The 12,019-nt window shown below is 43.8% G+C and overlaps 1 protein-coding gene across 3 annotated transcripts in view; it reads right to left on the reverse strand.

Moving 5' to 3' along the window:
* Positions 1–12,019, reverse strand: part of agla (amylo-alpha-1, 6-glucosidase, 4-alpha-glucanotransferase a) — an 82,605-nt gene that overhangs the window by 11,671 nt on the left and 58,915 nt on the right. For all 3 annotated transcript variants that reach the window (XM_033650878.2, XM_033650876.2, XM_078172871.1), the window contains 7 exons: positions 9,842–9,978; positions 8,332–8,465; positions 8,042–8,217; positions 7,680–7,782; positions 7,433–7,556; positions 6,015–6,116; positions 1,479–1,590 (listed from right to left, as the gene is read on the reverse strand). In XM_033650878.2, the coding sequence (XP_033506769.2) occupies positions 1,479–1,590; positions 6,015–6,116; positions 7,433–7,556; positions 7,680–7,782; positions 8,042–8,217; positions 8,332–8,465; positions 9,842–9,978 (888 nt within the window). The remainder of the gene's footprint in view (positions 1–1,478; positions 1,591–6,014; positions 6,117–7,432; positions 7,557–7,679; positions 7,783–8,041; positions 8,218–8,331; positions 8,466–9,841; positions 9,979–12,019) is intronic.

Consider the following 12,019-nt stretch of genomic DNA (forward strand, 5'->3'; position numbering starts at 1 on the left):
CCCCTTGGTATATGCCGCATTTGATGTTCACTTGGGCAATCGGCTTTGAGTTGGATAAAGGCCGTTAGTGTCCTGTTGATCTTATATAGTTCCAGACACTCCAGTATCCATGTGTGTGGCATTGAATCATAAGCTTTCTTGTAGTCAATCCAGGCAGTGCACAGGTTGGTCTTCCTGCTCTTGCAGTCTTGCGATTGCTCTGTTGACCAGTAGCTGGTGCTTGGCTCCTCTGGTGTTTCTGCCAATTCCTTTCTGTGCCTCACTCATGTATTGGACCATATGCTTAGTTATCTTAGCAGCTATGATGCCTCACGGGAGCTTCCATGTTGTGCAGAGACAGGTTATCAGTCTGTAGTTGGATGGGATGGTTCCCTTCTGGGGGTCTTTCATGATCAGGAGTGTCCTGACCTGTATCAACCATTCTGGGTGGGTCCCATCCCTTAGCAGCTTTGTCATCTGTGCTGATAGGATTTTATGGAGTGCAGTTAGCTTCTTCAGCCAGTATAAATGAATCATATAAGGGCTCAGTGCTGTCCAGCGCTTCATCTTTGACACTCTTTCCTGGATGTCTGCCATTGAGATGGTTACTGGTTCTGGTTCAGGGAGGTTGCTGTGACCAGCTCTTAGGTCCACTATCCACTGGGCATCGGTATTGTGTGATGCTTCTCTTTCCCATATGCTTGTTATATTTCCTTGGTACCCCGTTATTCACCATGTTCCCTCTGTGTAACTCTGTTAGTTGGCTAACTTCTCTCCATGTTGCCTTTATCTTGGCCTCCAACCATCTCTGCCATGGAGGTTCTTATGTCCTTTGTCCTATGTTCCTGGTTCTTATGTATGTCCATGTCCATCTTGTATTCAAGCATCTCCAGGATTACTGTTGCTGTACTGTAAAACAGCTTGTTGGTCTCAGTGATGGTCCTTGTAGGGATGGTATTTAGGGCAGCATTCACATCTTCTAGCAGATCATCTGAAGGTTTGAAGGTACCCAATCTCAGATTGTGGGGGTGATGATGACATCCCCATGCTGACCTGTCGTCGTAGCTCCCCGTTGTTGTAGCATTGTTGAGGTATTTCATTGATCTTTAGTTGTGATAGTAGTTGGCGGTTACGGATGTTGGAACACTGTGCTACCAGATGGGATGGGGTTTCCAAGTAAGTATCCAAAGGTCCCACATTCTCTGCATATATTCCCTCTCTCTAGGAGTGCTGGTATAATAGCATTCCACCAATTCTGTGTTTTCCACCCTTGTCCATGTATGTCTTGCTCCAGTAAGCCACTTGTCATCAGATTGCCCTGGTTCCCTAGCAACTGATGTGGACCTTGTTAAAATGGGCGGCATCCAAGCCGGTATGACTCTATCAGTATTGTAATCGCTCATATCTGAGGTAGGCAGGTATAGCATTACTACTAATTGTACCTGGTAAACTTAAACACCCACGCGCACGCACACACGCACACACACTGTCTGTCCTACCTTCATCTCTCATGTTCATGTCTATCTTGGGCCCAGCGTTTCTCTCTCTGAAGGAAATTCCCTCTAGATGGCGCTGCAGAGTCTCCTGGATCACATCATACAGAGGCTGCTCCTACACACACACACACACACACACACACACACACACACAGAGGAATATATGATATACTGTCAGTGGTGAAAGAATCCTTCTAGACCCTTCACTGCAGTTAAAGTGATTTCACACTGTGACAATACTTCCCTGCATTCAAAACCTTCCAATAGTAAAAGTATTATCATCAAAAATGTACTTAAAGTAGTTAAAGTCAAAGTATGTATAGTGCAGTAAGATGTTCCATGCTGTCAGTGTTTTCCTCTATTCTATCTGATGTTTTTGGATGATTATTCCTGGTGCATTAAGGTGTATGTGTCATTTTACTGCTGTAGATTTTTAAGGCTGTGCTCATTTTAACTCCTTGATATACTGTTGGATAATTCAATCTACAGCAGTGCATCATATTCTGTTAGATCATCATACAGTGGTGGAAAAAAGTTTTCGGACACCCTTAAAATTTTACACAATCTCAAATATTATCATGAAATATTTGTGGAAAAATATTTTTTGTGTTTCAAAAGGTGTGGCTGCATTAGACAGATACAAACAAATACAAATTATATTTTTTTGTTTATTGTTTACAAGAAAAACTAACAAAACTAAATTCTTGACAGTTTCAATATGTCAGTTCTCAACATTGTCGGTATCAAAGTCAACAAATAACAGAGAATGTGTTCAAAACTGAACAAAAATAAATAAACCATCACATCATCAAATTAATATTTAGTAGTCCTGCCATTGGCACGTAGTAGAGCTCTAATCCTGGCTGGCATGTTCCCCACGAGCCTTTCACACTGTTGAGGGGTAATCTTGTCCCATTCTTCTTGAATTACTGCTTTTAATTCTTCTAAATTCTTTGGTTTATGCTTTGAAACAGACCTTTTGATAATCCACCACAGATTTTCAATGGGCTCATGTCCGGGGATTGAGCTGGCCACTCTAAGACCTGGATACTGTGCTCCTGCAGCTAAGTTCTACTGGCCTTGGATGTGTGGCAAGGGGCATTATCTTGTTGAAACATCCAGTTTTTACCTCAACGGAACAGTGCACGCACAGAAGGGAGCATGTGGGTTTCGAGAATGGTACAATACTTGGTAGAGTTCAATGTGCCATCACAGACAGTGAGATGACCAACACCAGTAGCACTCATGCATCTCCAAACCATGATACTGCCTCCACCATGCTTGACAGTAGGTACTGTACATGCTGGAGATAATGCTTCGCCTGGCCTTCTGCGTACCCTCACATTAGTAGGAGGAAGATAAAGCTGGAAACTGGACTCATCTGACCACAAAATCTTCTTCCAATTCCTGGCTGTCCAGTTCTTGTGTGCCTGGGCCCAACCACGCCAGGCTAACCTCTGTCTCTCATTGATCAGGGGCTTCTTGATAGCCTTGTAGGACCTTAAGCCATGATCTAAAAGTCGGCCACGTACAGTGCGGGTGGAACACTGGACACCAGTTTGGTTTGACCACTGCTGCTGAAGCTCCTGTGATGTCATTTGGCGGTTTTGCCTGCACATGCGGATCAGGATGTGGTCATTTCTTGCTGAAGAAACCCTTGGACGCCCAGATCTTGGTTTGTCTTCCAAGCTGTTGGTTTGTCTGTATTTCTGCAGAGTGTATCCAACTGCTGAAGGACTGCATCTGCACTTCCTGGCTATCTGGTGGCAGCTGTATCCTTCCTGGCTGAGAATCTTTATCTTCAGGTGTGTTTCCTGCGTTAGGTTCCTTGTTTTAGCCATTTTTGTGTCTGAAGAACTTTCAAATGTGCTGGCTTTATGTAGACACGAAGCTTGGCAACAAAAATTGTGTCTTTTAATAAAAAGAACGACCTTCATCACTGGTACCAAAATGACCCAATACTCAAAATTTCTTATGTATTTTTATGGAACCAATCAATTTTAAGTTTTTAATGGCTTTTTTAGGATTTATTTAGTATTCTGGCTGTGACTGTACTAAAAGAAATTGCACTTGAAGACCTAAGAGTGATTCTTAATGCAATATTTCACAAATGCATGGGGTGTCCGAAAACTTTTTTCCACCACTGTATGTTTGTAACGTGGCTGTCCTATGGGAGCCTTGCATCTCTAAAAAGTCAGAAAAACAGCTGTTTTCAGCTTTGTGACGATGATTTTTCTAGCTGATGGTTTTTAAAGAGTTTATTTAGCTGAGGAAGTAGGATAATTTTCTCAGCACATAAAGGTCTCCATCTTTCAGTTTATCACAAACATTGAACTGCAACACATCTGGAGATACATGGTTTTCAGTGGGCATAGTCTCGCTCACCAGACCTTTCTCAAGAAAAGAAAGGTCTGGCTGGGCTGATTCTCACTTTAAGATTGGAGGAAAAAAACGCCCCGGCTGCTTGTATTTCTTTCAACCAATCACAATTGTTCTTGGCAGTGCCACAGCAACGGTGCGCTTGCAAAAATATTGCCAGGGGGAAACAGGTTTTGGTGTAACACGCCCACAAAAATATCGCCTACAGGCTGAGAACCATGGCAGAAAAATGGCTACATCCCCGCAAGATCAAACACTGCAAAAGTTAGTAAAGGACGTGTTGAAAACTGCAACCGGAGGTGGTAGGGCGGGACTTAAGCAGGTGGCTCATTCCGCCCAATGAGAGGCTGATCTTTGCAGTGAACTTCCACCCACTCAGACTACAGTGGGCAGGAAGAGGATGAAAAGGACATCTGAAAAGGAACTTAAGCTGTCAGATAAATGTAGTGCAGTAAAAAGTACAATACTGTTTACATCTGAGATGTAGTGGAGTAGGAGTATAACTGTACGTTCACACCAAAAGCTGCCAGAGCTGCAAAGACGTCAGGTCTAATTCATTTTCAATGGATAGTGGCAACCAGAGGCGTTTTGAGTTGCAAAAGCGATGAGCAGTGACGTTTGGCGAATTGAGCTGCAAATGAAAGTTGAAGACTGGTTAACTTTATGCAAATTAGCTATGATGCATTTGAGCTGCAAATGACCAGGCATCAATCGGAATGTAGATGTCCATCGCTTGTGTTGAACCCAGAGAACATCCTCGGAAACTTTTAGTTCCAATCACACATTCGTTCCTACTTCAAAACAAGCAGCAAGCTGTCAAACTGATCTATGTTCAGCCTGAAGTAGCGCTGGAACCTCTCCCCATCCAGCCGCAGCTCCCGCACCAGCCGATGATATTCCCCGTGCTGTTCACGGCCCGGGAGGATATCGTGAACCCAGACCTGACGGTGGCGCAGGTACCACACGGCAGCACAAATTACAAGATTGTCTTCTTCCATGTTGAATCAATACACAAGTGTGGACAAGCGCACGTACTTATACAATTTCTTTGTGTTCTGCAACGCTTGTTATTAGCGGGAATGCAATTAATTTGCTCTCCTTACCACCAGTTTAACTAATCGCACTGTAGGCACTCGAACCCAAACCACTGACAGTGTTTCCCCTAGGTTTACAGCTTTGGGGGGAATAACAAATAAAAAAAATGTTGCTCATATTCGGTTTGGGTTTGGCCCACTTAACATGCTGCTGTGTTGTGCTACAGTGTATTCAAGTACTCGAATTTGTTATTTACGTGACAATGCCTGAACACAACACAGGCTGTGTGTGTTTAATGTTTAATGTCAGACCTATTTAGACTTTTTGTTCTGTTTTCACTGTCCAAACATGAAAGTTTCTGTACTCAGGCAAATGCACAAAGTCACATTTCTGTGCTCCAGCCAGTAACCTGCTTTGTGGCTCCTTTAAATTGAAGCACAATCGAACATTCAGAATTTGACATCATGAGCGACTTGAAGTGCTTTCACTGCCACAAATATTTTACCAGCGGCGCTGCTAGAGCGAATTCAGCTATTTTGCAGCTCTGGCAGCTTTTGGTGTGAACGTACAGTAAAGCAGCATAAAGTGGAAATATTTATATAAAGTCCACGTATTATTTGTACCTAAGTACAATACTTAAGTAAATGTACTTGGAGTCCACAGCTGTATACTGTACATGTGAAGTTGCACATTAGGGTAATGGTAAATGGACCTGCATTTGTATATTTATATATATGTGTATATATATATATATATATATATGCACCTTCCTAGTCATCTAGTGACCACTCAAAGTGCTTTTTACACTACAAGTCACGTTCACCCATTCACACACACATTCATACACTGGTGGCCGAGGCTACCATACAAGGTGCCACCTGCTACTCAGTTTTAACACGCTCACACACCGATGGAACAGCCATCGGGAGCAATTTGGGGTTCAGTATCTTGCTCAAGGATACTTTGACATGCAGCCTGGAGGAGCCCAGGATAGAACCGCTGATCGATTTCGATTCGATTGGTGGACGACCCGCTCTACCTCTGAGCCACAGCCCACCAGTTGATGGTTGAGTATTTATTTGATTTAAATTTGTGTGTGTGTGTGTGTGTGTGTTTTGTACATACCACCTCTCCAGGTGTCTGGGGTTCACAGTCATCAGTAGGGTACATGCGTGTGACAGGGCAGTGAAGGATTTCATGCCCTTGAGGAACGTGGGTAACGTAGTCCTGAAAAAACAGGACATAGAAAGTACAAGTAAGTAATTAAGTACATCATACATCTACGAAAACACTTACCCTAACCCTAACCATTCCTTGCCTGTTTATTTTAATACATAAAAAAATACTTGTAAAATGTTGTAGCTTATTTTTTAAGCTCTAACTTAAACTGGGACAATCACGTATATCAGGGTTGAAAAGACAGCTTTAAACCATTGTTGGTTTTTGAAACAAGGATCACGGAACTAACTTTTCCAAAATGCTGACACTACTATTGTCCTTCTTTCATGCTGACGGTTGTGTCTGGATCATGCAAGCTGCTCACTCACCATAACGAGTATACCTGCAACCAAATCTCTAATTTTTTTCTTTATGATTTAAGTCCAAGTGATAAAAAAACAACATCTGACATTAATGTTGTTGGCTATCTTTAAAATGAAAAACCTCAGAAGAATTTATAGGACAAACACCCCAAGTTATTTGTAATGTGACCAATGACTGAACATATAATCCGTCATAAGCTGTTGAACGGCCTCATGTTCTTTATTTATACAAGTATGTTTGGTAGCCATGGTGGCTAATTATATCTGCTGCAGGGATTTTTCCACAGTTTAAAGTAGCTTTAATCTATTAATCTATATTAATATATCTTTTAATGTATAGTCAAATTAAGGTGCGTCATGTGATAGACTCAGAAAATTATCCCTAACTCTGCAGTTCCCCTCAGCTCTGTGGAGCATTTTAGCATTTTTTAGTTCTTTATCAGCAGCAGGTAGTTACTTTCAGTGAATTCTCTGATGAACCCACTGTGCGCTTCCTATACAGCACCAGATGGCTGACAAAGTTGGCAACATAGTAAGCATTTGACAGCTTAAGAGGAGAACCTGGTGAAGATCATCCATCCATCCATTTTCTTGTGCTTTCAAGGACCGGTTCGTGGGGACAGCAGGCTGAGCAAAGTACTCCAGACATCCCCCCTACCCCTACACTTTCCAGCTCCTCCTGGGGGATCCCAATGCTGTCCCAGGCCAGATGAGATCTATAATCCCTACCACGTGGTCTGGGTCTGCCCCGGGCCTCCTGCCAGTTGGACATGGCTGGAAAACCTCTAATGTAGATGCCCAGGAGGCATCCTGATCAGATGCCCAAACCACCTCAGCTGGCCCTTTCAACAAGAAGTAGCAGCAGCTCTACTCTAAACTCCCTATGGATGTCCAAGCTCCTCAGCCTAACTCTAAGGCTGAGTCTTAAATGTATTTACATTCCTTTACCTTCCTCATTCCATCTATCTTCCATTTACTTACTATATTACAGTGTCCTCCTACCTGGATGCACTGCAGCCACCACCACACGGCATCACGGCAGTTGTATCTGGCACAGCGACCCTCACCAAGCAGGTTGGGAATCAGACCATGACGCAGCGTTCCCGCAAAGGCCAGGATGATGTTACTATGAAGACCATGAGACAGAATGCTTAATTGTACTAATATAACCCAGAATACCACAACTACTAATACATTCATTGAGTCTCATCAGAAAGTACTTAGTTCATACACACACATGCATACGTACCGGGCCTCGGTGTGTCTCCCAGTGAGCAGCATCAGTCCTCTCAGAGCAATGAAAGTGTCTCTGCCCCAACAACGGAAAATCCCAGAGGAGAAATGAGGGAGACCTAAAGAATATCATACAGTAAGTGTAACAGTTCAATCAGCCAATGACCATCCACCAACACTATACTGTATATGTATTTACAAATATTTAATTCTATCTTCATCTCACAGCACCGGTGATCCAAAACCAGGGAATAATCAATTAATTAATTAATAATGTCAATAAAACACCTTAATTTCTCTTTTCTCTTTTTTTTTTCCAGTTTACTTAGTCTTAATTTGATCCACAGAGACAGCATGACGTGTCTGTTGCTAGGCTACCTGCAGCCAGTGAGACACAGCACTGCTCCTTCTGGCCTGTGATTGGACTGATGCGGTAGGGAACGTCCTCAATTTTTGTAGAAAGGGGAGGGAGGGCAGGGAAGCGTCCCACACCACACATCTGAACTGAACCCAGCGCCAGGTAACGAACAAAGCTGGAGCCGTTCTGGATGAAACTGTTTGGACAAAGAGAAGAAAAATTGATGCTCCAGCAAGACAGGACAATGCTTGTTCAAAACTTCACTTTGAGTTTCAGAGCTCAACAATGCAATTTCTATAATGGATCCTACCTGGACATGAGTTTGTGAGTTGCGTCCAGGGCTGTGGTGTAGGTTGACACCATAATGGCATCAAAGTAACATGGGATGAGGTAGCGTGGCATGTGTTTCAAGTAGTTAAACATGGCTCCCAACCACTGACCCACCTGCAGACATGCAATGTTACAATAGATAATTTTAAGGTCTGTAGACATATATCCATACTCTCCTATCCTGAATACTTATAACCTTCCAGTGACAATGGTGCAGCATCTGGCCACACAAAAAGCTTCAGTATTTCAGAGAATGATGCTCAAAGCTTGAAACACAACTGACAATTGAAAAATTCAACAGCAGGAAAAATGCTCCAGCTAAGATGAGACAGCAGCAAAAGTATGAGAACAGAGTCAGACACATTGTATAGATGAGTAGCTTTAAAAACTAAATAAAATATATTTACACACACACACACACACACACACACACACATGAACAGTAACTATAAACTATAAGTAGGAGAGAAACAGTAAAAAATAAAATGGGTAGACAAGGGAGTTAAATGAAAAATGAAATAATTGCATCTGAACACAAATTGGATGGAATTGGCTTGTGGGTAAAGTGGCAAACACCAGTGTTTTTAAATATCATTTTTCAATTATCTGAGAACCAAAAACCTTCACTGCACTGAAATCTCAGCAGAAATATCAGAGGCAGATAACTCCTTTCTTTTTGAATACTATGAGTAAATTGAATCCTTGAATATCCTTGGTTTATGGTATCTTCAGTGGTATTACGCACATCTTTTGTCTGTCTGTTTGTTTTGTTTTTGGTACTAAAAGTAAAGCTTGGTGTCAGGTACCATAGAAGTAGTATAAAGTTGCTGGGTTGTGGTGACCTTGATTTGATGAGTTGCTGCAGGTGATTGTGGACACACTTCCTACACATGCTGTGAACCATCATGCAATTTTAAACTGTACTGTATCACTTTGTAAGTGTTATGTCTTGTGAAAGGTCTTTGAGACCAAGCGCTGACGTTTTTTAAATAAATCCATGCAAAGGTAAAGAATTGTGTACAGGAATCAAAATTTTTTATTGAGTTAACTTTTCTGAGGGAACTGATGCCCTGCACCACTATTTAAGCAGGAGATAAGGGTAAGGTAGACTTTATTTATCCCTGGGGGGAAATTCATTTGTCACAGCAGCATAACTTAAAAGAGGATACAGGACAGACGAATAATAAATACCATAAAAAACATTAAAAAACTGTACTCTGCCTGATGGATAAAATAACATATTAAAGTGTAGTGAGTTAAAGTACTACAGTGGATGGCTGTGATGTAATGTGAGTGGCACTTGATAATGACAGCAGAAACAACAGCATCAACAACCACAACAACAACAATACAAACTACATAGAACTGTTAAAAAGTCAAGTCAGATGTGTGTGTGTTGTCATTGACTCATTGATACCAGGAGAGACAAATAAAATAATGTCTTTTTGCAATTTGGGTGAAGTGGCCCTTTCAGGCTGTAAAAGCCTCACCTGTGCCAGTGGTCCCTCTCTGTGTATCAGTCTGTTGGAGACAAAGTCCATCAGCCAGTCCCCTTGTCTGAGGTTAGCACACACGGGGTGGCCCAGGTCATTGTTGGGACGGATATCAGCCAGCACTGCCATCAGACCTCAACAGACACAACAACAGCTACATTTACATTCCTGTCATGTTAGGCCTCTAATGTGAGAAATACCATGGTCAAATATCAGTGTGAGAACAAAACAAGCCTACCAAGAGCTCTGGTCAGCTGGCATGAAGTTAGAGGGCTCTAGTTTCCCGACACAGCGCAGGGTGGCGCAGGGTGGCGAACCCCGAGCTAGTTTCAAGCAGTGCAACCCGAGGCGCGCTCAGTTTGGTAGTTTGGCAGACCGAGGTGCGCTGAGATGGGTGTGGCGGTGCAGCAGGGGGAGGTGTCGACAGATCCAGCTTGGCGCAGTGACAGTTTCGTGCCAAAAGGCTTCGCCGAAGGTGCGCTAAAAGCTCGCCAGCTGAAACCAGGTCTACTGTAAGCGCAGGCGGAGCGCGTGCAATCAGCACATAAATGTATCTCTATATCGACTGTCCCGTCACATCTGATGTCAGATCAAAGGGGATTGGCACCGTTTGGCATGTTTGGCACGCGTAATGGAAACCCAACCTGATTTGATTAACAAAATTAATGAGTTCACATCCCTCTCAGCCAACCACAAACAGCCACAGCATCAGATAGGGAGTATATATTCAGCATCTGTCATCTTAGAAAAGCCAAAAGAAAAGAAACAGAGTGAGACTGCGAGAGAGAAAGAGAGAGCACATGCGCGCACGAGAGAAACGCAACATTGATTTACAATTGTGGTGACCTCCTCCCAGGCTACCTTTGCATCATCAGCCCGTGGAGGTCTGCTCGCAGTTCCGTATATTCAGACACTGCAAGCTTGGACATCCCTGACCAAAACATCAGTTTCCTCCTGGGAGGAGGAGTTTGGCCATCTGACGCTGCTGCTCTCTTCTGCCATGGCGAATTGAGTAAACTCTCATTACGCCTTGGCGCAGCACATTTAAGGGCGAGGAGAGGGGCTCATTTGATTGGTGTGATGTGTGTAAAATCCACTCCACGCCTTCTCTCCTCCCTCTTTCCGACTTGCGTCGGTAGGAGGGACGGAGGTGGGATAGAGGAGTGGCTGCGCCAGGGCACACGGTGTGCCAAACTTACAAAATCCGCCTGGCCACACCCAGTTGGCGAAGCACAGGTGCGCTGCGCCTCCGCCGCGCCTGGTCTGCGAAACTAGAGCCCAAAGTGCTTTAATGAATGGGATGAGGCAACATCTCCTCTATAAACCACAAACACCATTGTGTCTTTTGTTATTCATTCATTCATCTTCTAACCGCTTCATCCTCTTGAGGGTCGCGGGGGGGCTGGAGCCTATCCCAGCTGACATCGGGCGAGAGGCGGGGTACACCCTGGACAGGTCGCCAGACTATCGCAGGGCTGACACATAGAGACAAACAACCATTCACACTCACATTCACACCTATGGACAATTTAGAGTTATCAATTAACCTAGTCCCCAATCTGCATGTCTTTGGACTGTGGGAGGAAGCTGGAGTGCCCGGAGAGAACCCACGCTGACACGGGGAGAACATGCAAACTCCGCACAGAAGGGCTCCCCCGCCCGGAATCGAACCGGCAACCCTCTTGCTGTGAGGCGAGAGTGCTAACCACCACACCACCGTGCCGCCCGTGTCTTTTGTTATTCTTTTTGAAAATGTAAAGAAACTCCCTTGAACAACTTGGTGAGTAACTGTTGCCGGTTCACCTCCTGGGCACTGCCATGGGGCCCTTGAGCAAGGGACCTAACCCCCAACTGCTTAGAGCACAGACTATGTGGCAGCCCCTTCTCTCTGACATCTCTCCACTAATGCAAATCGGTGTGTGTGTGTGTGTACTTCAGGCTGGTGGATATAATGAGTAACAACAACAGAGCGTAAAGATTGAGGGATACCTCTTAAGATTGTTATAGTTGGACTTCCAGTGATGCAATCACCTGAGTAGCCACGCTTTGTCGGAGCTCCGGCACACTATCCTGTATAACTATTCCTGTTGGCGTTTAAACTTAAGCAAAGCGGAGTATTGGCTCCGGGTGATGTCCCTGGATCAGTTGTGGAGCAAAGCTGCCGGCAAAATGCCT

Source organism: Epinephelus lanceolatus, chromosome 12, assembly GCF_041903045.1.
Source record: "Epinephelus lanceolatus isolate andai-2023 chromosome 12, ASM4190304v1, whole genome shotgun sequence".
Taxonomy (NCBI): domain Eukaryota; kingdom Metazoa; phylum Chordata; class Actinopteri; order Perciformes; family Serranidae; genus Epinephelus; species Epinephelus lanceolatus.